Genomic DNA, 17341 nt, shown 5'->3' with positions numbered 1-17341 from the left:
TCATCGAAGCCTACATTTATCAAAGTACCAAATTCAACATCATCCTGAACAATTCTGCTCAGAAGCAACGGACCAAAGGCAGTAATACTGTTGATCTGTAATTCTGTCTACGATTGGGAGGGTAATGAAAATAACCAATTGCAGACACAAGTCACATGCAGCTAATATGACTGGACGCGTCAGTACTCCTCTCCTGCTGCAGTAAACATTCCAATATCTGATTGGCTAATAAAAGGATACACCCAGATGAGGAGATAAATATGAAAACATTGACAGCTAAGACTTCTAACATGTTTAGGGATCTTTACAATTATGGCTTTGCTTATTGATGAAATCAAACAAACATGAAGACTATGAAGAACAAAAGAAGAGTGGAATGTGAAGTTTAAAACGCAATTCAAGTTTTCAGGATGTAAAAATCCTTCACTTTTTTGTAAGTAAAGTCTGGGCTGCTTTAAAAATGTATAATACTGGATATGTGGTGGGGGAAGATTAAACAGAGCCAGGTGGCACTTTACAACAACAACATTAGAAACTTGTCACATAGATATTCACACACATCAGTTCATATCTTGCACCTTACAACTCACAAGTACAAAAAGGAACTAAAAGCAAAAATAGTATACGAAAAAAATAAATCATGTTCGATATGGAAAAAAATAGTTTTATTTGTCTTGGCACAGCTGAGCGCACAATGTATTTTTTCTGCAAAAGGCAAAATCTTCTGAAATGAATGTACCCCTTTTAAAATGGCAGGTGGAACAAAAGGTTGAATAGGAGTGGTATACAGAAGCGAAGGTAGATCAAAATCAAATTTGCCCAAGCAAAGAAAATGGTAACTTTACTAGATCCTACAGATATGAAACCATTTCATGTTTAGCCGCGGTCACCGTTTGGTGCTTCCTTATGTCAGTTACTACAGTAAACTGTGATACAACTTGCACATAAATTTTAGTGGCACCTTTAGAAAAGACATTTCCTATAAATGTCATCGGTACAAACATGGAGGGTATCCAATTAGATGCAAAAATGCAGCACCTATTATTTCTTATGAAAACCCACCCATTTTTTAAATAAATACAGTGTCTGCAAAAAAAAAAAAAAAGAAAGAAAGAAAAAAAATAAGATTTTACTCACCGGTAAATCTATTTCTCGTAGTCCGTAGTGGATGCTGGGGACTCCGTAAGGACCATGGGGAATAGCGGCTCCGCAGGAGACTGGGCACAGCTAAGAAAGAATTAGGACTACCTGGTGTGCACTGGCTCCTCCCACTATGACCCTCCTCCAGACTTCAGTAAGGATACTGTGCCCGGAAGAGCTGACACAATAAGGAAAGGATTTTGAATCCCGGGTAAGACTCATACCACCCACAGCAATCACACCGTATAACTCGTGATATTATACCCAGTTAACAGTATGAACATAACAGAGCCTCTCAACAGATGGCTCAACAATAACCCTTTTAGTTAACAATAACTATATACAAGTATTGCAGACAGTCCGCACTTGGGACGGGCGCCCAGCATCCACTACGGACTACGAGAAATAGATTTACCGGTTAGAGAAAATAAGATTTTACTCACGTCCTAGTGGATGCTGGGGACTCCGTAAGGACCATGGGGATTATACCAAAGCTTCCAAACGGGCGGGAGAGTGCAGATGACTCTGCAGCACCGAATGAGAGAACTCCAGGTCCTCCTCAGCCAGGGTATCAAATTTGTAGAATTTTGCAAACGTGTTTGCCCCTGACCAAGTAGCAGCTCGGCAAAGTTGTAAAGCCGAGACCCCTCGGGCAGCCGCCCAAGAAGAGCCCACTTTCCTCGTGGAATGGGCTTTTACAGATTTAGGCTGTGGCAGGCCAGCCACAGAATGCGCAAGCTGAATTGTGCTACAAATCCAGCGAGCAATAGTCTGCTTTGAAGCAGGAGCACCCATCTTGTTTGGTGCATACAGGATAAATAGCGAGTCAGTCTTCCTGACTCCAGCCGTCCTGGAAACAAATTTTCAAGGCCCTGACTACGTCCAGTAACTTGGAGTCCTCCAAGTCCCTAGTAGCCGCAGGCACCACAATAGGTTGGTTCAAGTGAAAAGCTGATACCACCTTAGGAAGAAATTGGGGACGAGTCCTCAATTCTGCCCTATCCATATGGAAAATCAAATAGGGGCTTTTACATGACAAAGCCGCCAATTCTGACACCCGCCTTGCCGAAGCCAAGGCCAAAAGCATGACCACTTTCCACGTGAGATATTTTAAATCCACGGTTTTGAGTGGCTCAAACCAATGTGACTTTAGGAAACCCAACACCACGTTGAGGTCCCACGGTGCCACTGGGGGCACAAAAGGAGGCTGAATATGCAGCACTCCCTTGACAAGGGTTCACTACGGCTGGCCGGCGGTCGGGCTCCCGGCGACCAGCATCCCGGCGCCGGGAGCCCGACCGCCGGCTTACCGACAGCTTGGCGAGCGCAAATGAGCCCCTTGCGGGCTCGCTACGCGCGCCACACTATTTTATTCTCCCTCTATGGGGGTCGTGGACCCCCACGAGGGAAAATAATTGTCGGTATGCCGGCTGTCGGGCTCCCGGCGCCGGTATACTGAGCGCCGGGAGCCCGACCGCCGGCAAACAGAAGACCACCCCTTGACAAATGTCTGAACTTCAGGCAGTGAAGCCAGTTCTTTTTGGAAGAAAATCGACAGAGCCGAAATCTGGACCTTAATGGAACCCAATTTTAGGCCCATAGTCACCCCCGACTGTAGGAAGTGCAGAAATCGACCTAACTGGAATTCCTCCGTTGGGGCCTTCCTGGCCTCACACCACGCAACATATTTTCGCCATATGCGGTGATAATGTTGTACGGTTACATCTTTCCTAGCTTTAATAAGCGTAGGAATGACTTCTCCAGAATACCTTTTTCTTTTAGGATCCGGCGGTCAACCGCCATGCCGTCAAACGCAGCCGCGGTAAGTCTTGGAACAGACAGGGCCCCTGCAGCAGCAGGTCCTGTCTGAGCGGCAGAGGCCATGGGTCCTCTGAGATCATTTCTTGAAGTTCCGGGTACCAAGCTCTTCTTGTAGACAGAAAAATGCAGTACTTTCAGATGAGCGCAGTAATGAAAATAATGCTGCCCAGGCCCAATACAAAGGAGACAAACACTAATCTCCAGCAATATATAGACAAGAAAAAAGTGATATTGGACCCCTGGCGCACAATAATCGTGGATGCTAATTAGTACTTTTAGTACTAAATAATGGAACCAATATGTGCCAATTAACACACAAATCTCAATATTTATTAAAATACAATCCCAAACTGGGTAGGTAAAACACAATAAAATGTAATAAAACAAATGTGCAAAAAATGGGGTAAGGTGGATGGGAACCAGGTGACTTCATAAAGTGCTTTATGTGCTTAGAGTCCTTCTTAGATGGAAGATAATCTCTCACCATAATCCATGGCTGCGGTGGGCTATCTTAAGAAGTAGCTGGGGTCCTAGGCTGAATGGCCCAGCACCACCGCACTAAGCGTGTCAGCTCAGAGTCTCCTGTCCCAAAGTATACCCCTCGTTTGTCCTCATCCAAATTTGGACGAGGACAAACGGGGGTATACTTTGGGACAGGAGACTCTGAGCTGACACGCTTAGTGCGGTGGTGCTGGGCCATTCAGCCTAGGACCCCAGCTACTTCTTAAGCTAGCCCACCGCAGCCATGGATTATGGTGAGAGATTATCTTCCATCTAAGAAGGACTCTAAGCACATAAAGCACTTTATGAAGTCACCTGGTTCCCATCCACCTTACCCCATTTTTTGCACATTTGTTTTATTACATTTTATTGTGTTTTACCTACCCAGTTTGGGATTGTATTTTAATAAATATTGAGATTTGTGTGTTAATTGGCACATATTGGTTCCATTATTTAGTACTAAAAGTACTAATTAGCATCCACGATTATTGTGCGCCAGGGGTCCAATATCACTTTTTTCTTGTCTATACCAAGCTCTTCTTGGCCAATCCGGAACAATGAGTATAGTTCTTACGCCTCTTCTCCTTATTATCCTCAGTACCTTGGGTATGAGAGGAAGAGGAGGGAACACATAAACCGACCGGTACACCCACGGTGTCACTAGAGCGTCCACAGCTATCGCCTGAGGGTCTCTTGACCTGGCGCAATATTTTTCCAGCTTTTTGTTTAAGCGGGACGCCATCATGTCCACCTGTGGCCTTTCCCAACGGTTTACAATCAGTTGGAAGACTTCTGGATGAAGTCCCCACTCTCCCGGGTGGAGGTCGTGCCTGCTGAGGAAGTCTGCTTCCCAGTTGTCTACTCCCGGAATGAACACTGCTGACAGTGCTAACACGTGATTTTCCGCCCAACGGAGAATCCTTGTGGCTTCTGCCATCGCCGCCCTGCTTCTTGTGCCGCCCTGTCGATTTACATAGGCGACCGCCGTGATGTTGTCTAACTGGATCAGAACCGGCCGGTTTTGAAGCAGGGGCTTTGCTTGACTTAGGGCATTGTAAATGGCCCTCAGTTCCAGAACATTTGTGTAGGGAAGTCTCCTGACTCGACCAAAGTCCTTGGAAGTGTCTTCCCTGAGTGACTGCCCCCCAGCCCCGAAGGCTGGCATCCGTGGTCACCAGGACCCAGTCCTGTATGCCGAATCTGCGGCCCTCTCTGAGATGAGCACTCTGCAGCCACCACAGCAGAGACACCCTGGTCCTCGAAAACAGGGTTATCAACCGATGCATTTGAAGATGCGATCCGGACCATTGGTCCAACAGGTCCCACTGAAAAGTTCTGGCATGGAACCTGCCGAATGGAATCGCTTCGTAGGAAGCTACCATCTTTCCCAGGACTCGCGTGCAATGATGCACCGACACCTGTTTTGGTTTCAGGAGGCCACTCACTAGAGACGACAGCTCCTCGGCTTCCTCCTCTGGGAGAAACTTTATTTTTATTTATTTTTCTGTACCGTGTCCAGAATCATCATTTCGGCCATTACCTTGGTAAATACCCTCGGTGCCTTGGACAGGCCGAACGGCAACGTCTGGAATTGGTAATGACAATCCTGTACCACAAATCTGAGGTACTCCTGGTGAGGATGGTAAATGGGGACATGCAGGTAAGCATCCTTGATGTCCAGAGATGCAATGTAATCTCCCTCTTCCAGGCTTGCAATAACCGCCCTGAGCGATTCCATCTTGAACTTGAATTTTTTCAAATATGTGTTCAAGGATTTCAAATTAAAAATGGGTCTCACCGAACCGTCCGGTTTCGGTACCACAAACATTGTGGAATAGTGACCCCGTCCTTGTTGAAGTAGGGGCACCTTGACTATCACCTGCTGGGAATACAGCTTGTGAATTGCCTCTAACACAGCCTCCCTTTCTGAAGGAGTCGTTGGTAAGGCAGATTTGAGGAAACGGCAGGGGGGGGGGGGGGGGATGTCTTGAATTCCAGCCTGTACCCCTGAGATACCACTTGAAGGATCCAGGGATCTACCTGTGAGCGAGCCCACTGATCGCTGAAGTTTTTGAGACGGCCCCCCACCGTACCTGGCTCCGCCTGCTGAGCCCCAGCGTCATGCGGCGGACTTAGCAGAAGAAGCGGGGGAGGACTTTTGTTCCTGGGAAGTGGCTGTATGCTGCAGCTTTTTTCCCCTACCTCTGCCTCTGGGCAGAAAGGACACGCCTCTACCCCGTCTGCTCTTTTGGGGGCGAAAGGACTGCACCTGATAATACGGTGCTCTCTTTGGTTGTGAGGGGACATGTGGCAAAAATGCCGACTTCCCAGCTGTTGCTGTGGAAACTAAGTCTGAAAGACCATCCCCGAACAACTCCTCACCCTTATAAGGCAAAACTTCCATGTGCCTTTTGGAATCTGCATCCCCTGTCCACTGCCGGGTCCATAACCCTCTCCTGGCACAAATGGACAGTGCACTTATTTTTTATGCCAGCCGGCAAATATCCCTCTGTGCATCTCTTATGTAAAAGACAGCGTCTTTAATATGCTCTACGTTTAGCAATATAGTGTCCCTGTCTAGGGTGTCAATGTTCTCTGACAGGGAGTCTGACTATGCAGCTGCCGCACTGCACATCCATGCTGAGGCAATAGCTGGTCTCAGTATAATACCAGTGTGTGTATATATAGCTTTTTGGAGAGCCTCCTGCTTTCTGTCAGCAGGTTCCTTTAGGGCGGCCGTATCTTGGGACGGCAGTGCCACCTTTTTTGATAAGCGCGTAAGTGCTTTATCCACTTTAGGGGGTGTTTCCCAACGTGACCTATCCTCTAGCGGGAAAGGGTACGCCATTAGTAATTTTTTTGAAATTACCAATTTTTTATCAGGGGAAGCCCACGCTAGTTCACACACGTCATTTAATTCTTCAGAAGGGGGAAAAACTACTGGTAGTTCTCCCCAAACATAATACCCTTTTTTGTGGTACCTGGGGTCACCTCAGAAATGTGTAAAACATTTTTCATTGCCTCAATCATATAACGAGTGGCCCTATTGGACATTACATTAGTCTCTTCGTCGTCGACACGGGTATCAGTATCCGTGTCGACATCTGTGTCTGTCACCTGAGGTAGCGGGCGTTTTAGAGCCCCTGATGACTTTTGAGACGTCTGGGCAGGCACGGGCTGAGAAGCCGGCTGCCCCACATTTGGCATGTCGTCAAATTTTTTATGTAAGGAGTCGACACTTTCGCGTAATTCCTTCCACAAGTCCATCCACTCCGGTGTCTGCCCCGCAGGGGGTGACAACACATTTATAGGCACCTGATCCTCCTCCACATAAGTCTCCTCATCAAACATGTCGACACAGCCGTACCGACACACCGCACACACACAGGGAATGCTCTGACAGAAGACAGGACCCCACAAAGCCCTTTGGGGAGACAGAGAGAGTATGCCAGCACACACCAGAGCGCTATATAATACAGGGATTAACTAAATTATATCCCCTATAGCTGCTATATATGTATTTTGCGCCTAAATTTAGTGCCCCCCCTCTCTTTTTTACCCTTTTCTGTAGTGTAGACTGCAGGGTAGAGTCAGGGAGCTTCCTTCCAGCGGAACTGTGAGGGAAAAATGGCGCCAGTGTGCAGAGGGTGATAGCTCCGCCCCTTTTTCGCGGACTTTTCTCCCGCTTTTTTATGGATTCTGGCAGGGGTATTTATCACATATATAGCCTCTGGGGCTATATATTGTGATATATTTGCCAGCCAAGGTGCATTTATTGCTTCTCAGGGCGCCCCCCCCCAGCGCCCTGCACCCTCAGTGACCGGAGTGTGAAGTGTGTATGAGGAGCAATGGCGCACAGCTGCAGTGCTGTGCGCTACCTTGGTGAAGACTGATGTCTTCTGCCGCCAATTTTCCGGATTCTTCTTGCTTCTGGCTCTGTAAGGGGGCCGGCGGCGCGGCTCCGGGACCGAACACCAATGGCCGGTTCCATGCGGTCGATCCCTCTGGAGCTAATGGTGTCCAGTAGCCCAAGAAGCCCAAGCTACCACCAGTTAGGTAGGTTCGCTTCTTCTCCCCTTAGTCCCTCGCTGCAGTGAGTCTGTTGCCAGCAGATCTCACTGTAAAATAAAAAACCTAACATATACTTTCTTTCTAGGAGCTCAGGAGAGCCCCTAGTGTGCATCCAGCTCGGCCGGGCACAGGATTCTAACTGAAGTCTGGAGGAGGGTCATAGTGGGAGGAGCCAGTGCACACCAGGTAGTCCTAATTCTTTCTTAGCTGTGCCCAGTCTCCTGCGGAGCCGCTATTCCCCATGGTCCTTACGGAGTCCCCAGCATCCACTAGGACGTTAGAGAAAAACCCATGGAGACCTATGTATTTTGTGGGCACTTTTTGCAAAAATAATGGTCACTAACTGGGATTTGGCTTCACATGCCTGGGGCAGGCGAAGCCAAACCTCTGATAAGAGCCGGCATCGGGACTGATCGTTCGCCAGGGGCTATCCTAATTAGCCGTGGTAAGTTACTGTGGCTAATTGGTTAACAATACTTCAGTAATTAATAGGTACACTAAATGAATCAGACAATGGTGTCAGTCTCCTTAAACATTACACTGTCATAAAACCCAAGTGTGTGCTTATCTTTGTAATTTAGAAAGTAATGAGCATTATCCTATGTACAATACGTGCTCCCAAACCAGTGTATAAATGGAGATTAAACATGTCAGACATTGCTGCATTACGGGAGAAAACTGCAAAGAAAACTGCAAAGTACCATAAATAATTGTTGCTCTTTAAAATCTATGCCTTGGTAAGGTGACTAGATGCTAGTGACAGACCCCTAAATGCATCCACTGAGGATAACCAACTACAATGTCACATGGCAAAGTCAGGAGTAAGAATTGTTCAAGCTCACCACTCCTAACTTATCAGAGCAGCTGAAGTCTTATGTTTTGGACATCACTGCACTTTTTTTTTTTTTTTTAAATTGTAAATAGGGTTTATAGTTTGCATGTACATTTGTGTACGAGTAGATGCTAGTTAAGTGGTGTCTTATGGTACTAAATATTGTTCAACAAAAAAAAAAAAAAAAAAAACTACGCCAACAGATATAATTTTTAAAATAGTGCCTTATTTCAAAACAATTTGAATATGTGAACCACATTTTATTAAAAAATAAAATCTTTTAAACTTACCAATTTCTTGAATGATCCATAATATAAAGTACGATTGCATGTGAGACATTAAGGAGGGAATTCAATAGTTTTTCTTGTGGCTGCCACTAAGGGGTATATGCAATTGCGGTCGAATTCCCGAAAATGTCGAAAAACGGGACATTTTCGCCCAAAAAAAAAAATTCGACAATGCAATTCAGTACTTTTCGTCAAAAAAACCGGACTTTCCAAATTCGACATTTGTCAAATTCGACATTTCTGCAATGGTACAAATGCGGCAATTTGACAAAAGTATATTCAATTGAAGATTGTAAATTCGACAACAGTGCTTTTAGACATTAAATTCGTCATTTTCAATCCGCCACACTTTGCTGGCGGAATCTAATAAAATTTTTTAAAAACATGTTTTTTTTATTGGTAATAGCATATCTATTTATATTAGAAGGGATTAGGTACTTGGTTTGTCTATTTTGGAGGCACAAGTATTATATATATATATATATATATTTAAAAAAAAAATCTATATATATATATATATATATATATATATATATATATATATATATATATATATATATATATCTATATATATATCTATATATCTATATTTTTTTTTTTTTTTTAATGGAATGGTAAAAATCTGAAAAAAAAAATGTGTGGGGTCCCCCATCCTAAGCATAACCAGCCTCGGGCTCTTTGAGCCGGTCCTGGTTCTAATAATCCGGGGGAAAAACTGACAGGGGATCCCCCGTATTTTTAAAACCAGCACCGGGCTCTGCGCCTGGTGCAAAAAATACGGGGGACAAAAAGCGTAGGGGTCCCCCGTATTTTTTACACCAGCAACGGGCTCCACTAGCTGGGTAGATAATGCCACAGCCGGTGGTCACTTTTATACAGCGCCCTGCGGCCGTGGCATTAAATACGCAACTAGTCACCCCTGGCCGGGGTATCCTGGAGGAGCGGGGACCCCTTCAATCAAGGGCTCCAGCCACCCAATGGCCAGGGGTGAAGCCAGAGGCTGTCTTCCCCCCCCCCCCCCCCCCCCCCCATCCAAGGGCTGCGGATGGGTGGCTGATAGTCTTGTGAAAATTGAAAGTATATTGGGTTTTTCCAGTAGTACTACAAGTCCCAGCAAGCCTCCCCCGCAAGCTGGTACTTGGAGAACCACAAGTACCAGCATGCGGGAGAAAAACGGGCCCGCTGGTACCTGTAGTTCTATTGGAAAAAAATACCCAAATAAAAACAGTACACGCACACCGTGAGAGTACAACTTTATTTCACACATGTCAACACACACATACTTACCTATGTTCACACGTCGACCTCTGTCCACTTGTCCAAGTAGAATCCACGGTGTACCTGTGAATAAAATTATACTCACCTGATCCAGTGTCCTGTGGTCTTTTATTATAATCCACGTACTTGGCAAAAAAAAAAAAAAAAAACGAACACCCGGACCAGGCGGACTGAAAGGGGTCCCATGTTTACACATGGGACCCCTTTCCCCGAATGCAGAGACCCCCCCTTGACTGCTGTCACAGAAAGGTCTCTTCAGCCAATCAGGAAGCGCCACTTCGTGGCACTCTCCTGATTGGCTGTATGCGCGTCTGCTGGCAGACAGCGCATCGCACAGCTCCCTCCATTAGTTTCAATGGTGGGAACTTTGCGGTCAGCGGTGGGGTTACCCGCGGTCAGCCGCTGACCTCACCGCTGACCGCAAAGTTCCCACCATTGAATATAATGGTAAGGCTTTGCGATGCGCTGTCTGACAGCTCAGACGCGCATAGCCAATCAGCAGAGTGCCACGACGTTGCGCTCGCTGATTGGCTGAAGGGACCCTCTGTGACAGGAGTCACGTGGGGTCCCGGCATTCGTGGAAAGGGGTCCCATGTGTAAACATGGACCCCTTTCAGTCCGTTTGGTCCGGGTTGCAGTTTTGTGGTTTTGCCAAGTACGAGGATTATTTTAAAAGATCCGGACACTGGATCAGGTGAGTATAATTTTATCCACAGGTACCCCGGATTCTTCAGTGACGAGGGGGGCGTGGCAGTCGGCGGGTCAACATAGGTAAGTATGTATGTGTCGGCATGTATGAAATAAACTTTTACTTTCACGGTGTGTGTCTCCTGTTTTTATTTGGGTATTTTTTTTTCCAGTAGAACTACAGGTACCAGCGGGCCCGTTTTTCCACCCGCATGCTGGTACTTGTGGTTCTCCAAGTACCAGGTTGCGGGGGAGGCTTGCTGGGACTTGTAGTTCTTCTGAAAAAAAAACAAACCAATATTCTATCATTTTACTCAAGGCTATCAGCGCCCCATCCGCAGCCCTTGGATGGGGGGGGGGGGGGGGGTTACAGCCTCGGGCTTCACCCCTGGCCCTTGGTGTACCAGGGTACCCTCGGCCAGGGGTGACTAGTTGGTTATTTAATGCCACGCCGCAGGGCGCTGTATAAAAGTGACCCCCGGCTGTGGCATTATCTGTCCAGCTAGTGGAGCCCGATGCTGGTGTAAAAAATACGGGGGACCCCTACGCTTTTTGTCCCCCGTATTTTTTGCACCAGCAGCAGAGCCCGGTGCTGGTTTTTAAAATACGGGGGATCCCCTGTCAGTTTTTCCCCCGGATTTTTAGAACCAGGACCGGCTCGAAGAGCCCGAGGCTGGTTATGCTTAGGAAGGGGGACCCCACGCAATTTTCCCCCCGTTTTTTTTAAATTTTTACAAGTCTAATCAAAATCCGTCAAATCGGCCGTTTTTCGACAGCGGGACTGTCTAATCCGTTTTTTATTGAATATGTTGAATTCCGGCACCCACTTGCCGGAATTCGACGGTCGAATTGTGTCGAATTAAAAAACGGGTGAAAAATTGCCGCGATTCGCCGGCAATTGCATATACCCCTAAACGGCGCCCGACGGCAACAATTCAATTGTTCTGCCATTCGGTGGCCCATTAGCCAGAGGAATCATCTTTTCTCAAAGCCTCCTAAGGTACTAGAGAAAATGTGTGCAAACTCAGCACTTTGGGTGTCCACAGAGTAGTTTGGACACCTGAAGCAGGACTTTAAACAAGCTTAGCCGTTTTACGTGGCTAAACCCTGTCTGTTTGAGCGTGACATGTGAAAAGTGCATGTGCGCCTAAATTATTGAATAGTGGGCCTCTAAAAAGTCCAGTTAAGACAGGAAATTTAGATGCCCAAAACTACTGAATTCCCCCCTAGGTGGAATAGACTGGCGTCTCAAAGGAAGCAGCTTCTTTATGCGTGTTATGCGATTCAGCTAATTTCACAGACCCATTTTGTCAGCTACAGCTTTACAACTGGGTTCTGTATGGTAGTTAGTGTTTGAAACCACTTAATGATTAGAGGAACTCTTATCCACAACAAAGACCATTGTAGGTTTGCTTTGCATTAGTTTCAAAAGGGAAAAAATGATTTGTTTAGTTTACCAATGTGAGTTATTCTAGGGAGAGAAAGGGATTTCCCCTTGTAGCAACTTTTACCTATAATGGCTAAACTAAAAGGAAAAAAGCTTTTTTTGTTTGTTTTTAAAATTTTGGCACAAGCTCATTCATTTAATGTAAATCAATTTACTGAAGTGTTAATTTACATGTTTGAAAGAGTAGAAAACTTATCAAAACATGTTTTTGCAGAGTAATAAATTACAGAACAATTTACACCAAAACAGTAACTGTTCCAACAAAATCTGACTAAATTTAAGCTTACCTGAAATATCAGAGCCGGAACCTGAACGAATGGAGTCCCCAGAGAATGAAGCAGAGTCAGACTCCGAGTCACTGGCCTCACTGCGAGTATCATAATCATTCCCCTCTCGCTGGTTTCGTTCATGCTCCTGGCCATATTCTTCCTCACCCTCCTCTTCAGCTTCTTCTCCTTCATCTCCCTCTTCTTCCTCCATCCCTTCTTCATTCTCACTGTTTCCTTGATCAGAGGACTCGCTGCTGCCACTATCTCTATCCGACCCATAATTTTCAGAGTTGCCATCAGAGGAGCGACTTGATCCGCTTGGCCGCCTGCTTGAATCATGCCTTATTTTCTAGTAGAAAGTATAGTAGAAAATACATTAAGACTAAAATCCACTTAGAGATTTGACAATTTTTTTGTAAAGTGTAGAAACAAGCGTAAGTACTGTTATTTAAAAAAAAATGGGGCAACAGCATGTGAGAAAGATGAAAAAATAAGAATTTACTTACCGATAATTCTATTTCTCATAGTCCATAGTGGATGCTGGGAACTCCGTAAGGACCATGGGGATTAGCGGCTCCGCAGGAGACTGGGCACAAAAGTAAAAGCTTTAGGACTACCTGGTGTGCACTGGCTCCTCCCCCTATGACCCTCCTCCAAGCCTCAGTTAGGATACTGTGCCCGGACGAGCGTACACAATAAGGAAGGATTTTGAATCCCGGGTAAGACTCATACCAGCCACACCAATCACACCGTACAACCTGTTATCTGAACCCAGTTAACAGCATGATAACAGAGGAGCCTCTGAAAGATGGCTCACAACAATAATAACCCGATTTTTGTAACAATAACTATGTACAAGTATTGCAGACAATCCGCACTTGGGATGGGCGCCCAGCATCCACTACGGACTATGAGAAATAGAATTATCGGTAAGTAAATTCTTATTTTCTCTGACGTCCTAGTGGATGCTGGGAACTCCGTAAGGACCATGGGGATTATACCAAAGCTCCCAAACGGGCGGGAGAGTGCGGATGACTCTGCAGCACCGAATGAGAGAACTCCAGGTCCTCCTCAGCCAGGGTATCAAATTTGTAGAATTTAGCAAACGTGTTTGCCCCTGACCAAGTAGCTGCTCGGCAAAGTTGTAAAGCCGAGACCCCTCGGGCAGCCGCCCAAGATGAGCCCACCTTCCTTGTGGAATGGGCTTTTACAGATTTTGGCTGTGGCAGGCCTGCCACAGAATGTGCAAGCTGAATTGTACTACAAATCCAACGAGCAATAGTCTGCTTAGAAGCAGGAGCACCCAGCTTGTTGGGTGCATACAGGATAAACAGCGAGTCAGATTTCCTGACTCCAGCCGTCCTGGAAACATTTTCAGGGCCCTGACTACGTCCAGCAACTTGGAGTCCTCCAAGTCCCTAGTAGCCGCAGGTACCACAATAGGCTGGTTCAAGTGAAATGCTGAAACCACCTTAGGGAGAAATTGAGGACGAGTCCTCAATTCTGCCCTGTCCGTATGAAAAATTAGGTAAGGGCTTTTATAGGATAAAGCCGCCAATTCTGAGACACGCCTGGCTGAAGCCAGGGCTAACAACATTACCACTTTCCAAGTGAGATATTTTAAGTCCACAGTGGAGAGTGGTTCAAACCAATGTGATTTTAGGAACCCCAAAACTACATTGAGATCCCAAGGTGCCACTGGAGGCACAAAAGGAGGCTGTATATGCAGTACCCCCTTGACAAACGTCTGAACTTCAGGAACTGAAGCCAGTTCTTTCTGGAAGAAAATCGACAGGGCCGAAATTTGAACCTTAATGGACCCTAATTTTAGGCCCATAGACAGTCCTGTTTGCAGGAAATGTAGGAAACGACCCAGTTGAAATTCCTCTGTAGGGGCCTTCCTGGCCTCGCACCACGCAACATATTTACGCCAAATACGGTGATAATGCTGCACGGTTACATCCTTCCTGGCTTTGATCAGGGTAGGGATGACTTCATCCGGAATGCCTTTTTCCTTCAGGATCCGGCGTTCAACCGCCATGCCGTCAAACGCAGCCGCGGTAAGTCTTGGAACAGACAGGGTCCCTGCTGAAGCAGGTCCTTTCTTAGAGGTAGAGGCCACGGGTCCTCTGTGAGCAGCTCTTGAAGTTCCGGGTACCAAGTCCTTCTTGGCCAATCCGGAGCCACGAGTATAGTCCTTACTCTTCTCCTTCTTATGATCCTCAGTACCTTGGGTATGAGAGGCAGAGGAGGGAACACATACACTGACTGGTACACCCACGGTGTTACCAGAGCGTCCACAGCTATTGCCTGAGGGTCCCTTGACCTGGCGCAATACCTGTCCAGTTTTTTGTTGAGGCGGGACGCCATCATGTCCACCTTTGGTTTTTCCCAACGGTTCACAATCATGTGGAAGACTTCTGGGTGAAGTCCCCCACTCCCCCGGATGGAGGTCGTGTCTGCTGAGGAAGTCTGCTTCCCAGTTGTCCACTCCCGGAATGAACACTGCTGACAGTGCTATCACATGATTTTCCGCCCAGCGAAGAATCCTTGCAACTTCTGTCATTGCCCTCCTGCTTCTTGTGCCGCCCTGTCTGTTTACGTGGGCGACTGCCGTGATGTTGTCTGACTGGATCAGCACCGGCTGACCTTGAAGCAGAGGTCTTGCTAGGCTTAGAGCATTGTAGATGGCCCTTAGCTCCAGGATATTTATGTGAAGTGAAGTGATGTCTCCAGGCTTGACCACAAGCCCTGGAAATTTCGTCCCTGTGTGACTGCTCCCCAGCCTCTCAGGCTGGCATCCGTGGTCACCAGGACCCAGTCCTGAATGCCCCGAAAAATCTGCGGCCCTCTAGAAGATGAGCACTCTGCAACCACCACAGGAGAGACACCCTTGTCCTTGGTGACAAGATTATCCGCTGATGCATCTGAAGATGCGACCCGGACCATTTGTCTAGCAGATCCCACTGGAAGGTTCTTGCGTGGAATCTGCCGAATGGGATTGCTTCGTAAGAAGCCACCATCTTTCCCAGGACCCTTGTGCATTGATGCACTGAGACTTGGCCTGGTTTTAGGAGATTTCTGACTAGCTCGGATAACTCCCTGGCTTTCTCCTCCGGAGAAACACCTTTTTCTGGACTGTGTCCAGGATCATCCCTAGGAATAGGAGTCGGGATCAGCTGAGATTTTGGAATATTGAGAATCCAACCGTGCTGGCGCAGCACTATCTGAAATAGTGCTACCCCGACTTCCAACTGTTCCCTGGATCTTGCCCTTATCAGGAGATCGTCCAAGTAAGGGATAATTAAGACGCCTTTTCTTCGAAGAAGAATCATCATTTCGGCATTACCTTGGTAAAGACCCGGGGTGCCGTGGACAATCCAAACGGCAGCGTCTGAAACGGATAGTTCTGTACCACAAACCTGAGGTACCCTTGGTGAGAAGGGTAAATTGGGACATGTAGGTAAGCATCTTTGATGTCCAGAGACACCATATAGTCCCCGTCTTCCAGGTTTGCAATCACTGCTCTGAGTGACTCCATCTTGAATTTGAACCTTTGTATGTAAGTGTTCAAGGATTTTAGGTTTAAAATTGGTCTCACCGAGCCGTCCGGCTTCGGTACCACAAATAGTGTGGAATAGTACCCCTTTCCCTGTTGTAGGAGGGTACCTTGATTATCACCTGCTGGGAATACAGCTTGTGAATGGCTTCCAATACTGCCTCCCTGTCTGAGGGAGACGTCGGTAAAGCAGACTTTAGAAAACGGCGAGGGGGAGACGTCTCAAACTCCAATTTGTACCCCTGAGATACCACTTAAAGGATCCAGGGGTCCACTTGCGAGTGGGCCCACTGCGCACTGAACTTCTTGAGACGGGCCCCCACCGTGTCTGCTTGTAAAGCCCCAGCGTCATGCTGAGGACTTTGCGGAGGCGGAGAGGGCTTTTGTTCCTGGGAACTGGCTGTTTGTTGCAGCCTTTTTCCTATCCCTCTGCCACGGGGCAGAAATGAGGCGCCTTTTGCCCGCTTGCCCTTATGGGGCCGAAAGGACTGCGCCTGATAATACGGCGTCTTCTTAGGTTGAGAAGCTACCTGGGGTAAAAATGTGGATTTTCCAGCAGTTGCAGTGGCTACCAGGTCTGATAGACCTACCCCAAATAACTCCTCCCCCTTATAAGGCAATACTTCCATGTGCCTTTTAGAATCCGCATCACCTGACCACTGCCGCGTCCATAAACCTCTTCTAGCAGAAATGGACAGCGCGCTAACTCTTGATGCCAGTCAGCAAATATCCCTCTGTGCATCACGCATATATAGAAATGCATCCTTCAAATGCTCTATAGTCAGTAATATACTGTCCCTATCTAGGGTATCAATATTTTCAGTCAGGGAATCCGACCACGCCAGGCCCGCACTGCACATCCAGGCTGAGGCGATTGCTGGTCGCAGTATAACACCCGTGTGAGAGTATATACATTTTAGGATATTCTCCAGCTTTCTATCGGCAGGTTCCTTTAGGGCGGCCGTATCAGGAGAGGGTAGTGCTACCTGTTTTGACAAACGTGTGAGCGCTTTATCCACCCTAGGGGGTGTTTCCCAACGTGCCCTATCCTCTGGCGGGAAAGGGTACGATGCCAATAACCTTTTAGGAATTATCAGTTTTTTATCGGGGGAAACCCACGCCTCATCACACACTTCATTTAATTCCTCGGATACAGGAAAAACTACAGGCAGTTTTTTCTCACCAAATACAGGTTGAGTATCCCTTATCCAAAATGCTTGGGACCAGAGGTATTTTGGATATCGGATTTTTCCGTATTTTGGAATAATTGCATACCATAATGAGATATCATGGCAATGGGACCTAAATTTAAGCACAGAATGCATTTATGTTTTATATGCACCTTATACACAGCCTGAAGGTAATTTTAGCAAATATTTTTTATAACTTTGTGCATTAAACAAAGTGTGTCTACATTCACACAATTCATTTATGTTTCATATACACCTT

At 46.7% G+C, this 17341-nt stretch overlaps 1 protein-coding gene across 4 annotated transcripts in view; it reads right to left on the bottom strand.

Moving 5' to 3' along the window:
- YTHDC1 (YTH N6-methyladenosine RNA binding protein C1) overlaps positions 1 to 17341 on the bottom strand; it is a 243666-nt gene that overhangs the window by 134107 nt on the left and 92218 nt on the right. For all 4 annotated transcript variants that reach the window (XM_063919842.1, XM_063919840.1, XM_063919844.1 and 1 more), the window contains exon 4: positions 12352 to 12682. In XM_063919842.1, coding sequence (XP_063775912.1) covers positions 12352 to 12682 — 331 coding nt within the window. The remainder of the gene's footprint in view (positions 1 to 12351; positions 12683 to 17341) is intronic.

The sequence above is a fragment of the Pseudophryne corroboree genome, chromosome 1 (genome assembly GCF_028390025.1).
Source record: "Pseudophryne corroboree isolate aPseCor3 chromosome 1, aPseCor3.hap2, whole genome shotgun sequence".
In the NCBI taxonomy this organism is placed as follows: domain Eukaryota; kingdom Metazoa; phylum Chordata; class Amphibia; order Anura; family Myobatrachidae; genus Pseudophryne; species Pseudophryne corroboree.
This window is presented reverse-complemented; position numbering and strand designations above follow the sequence as displayed.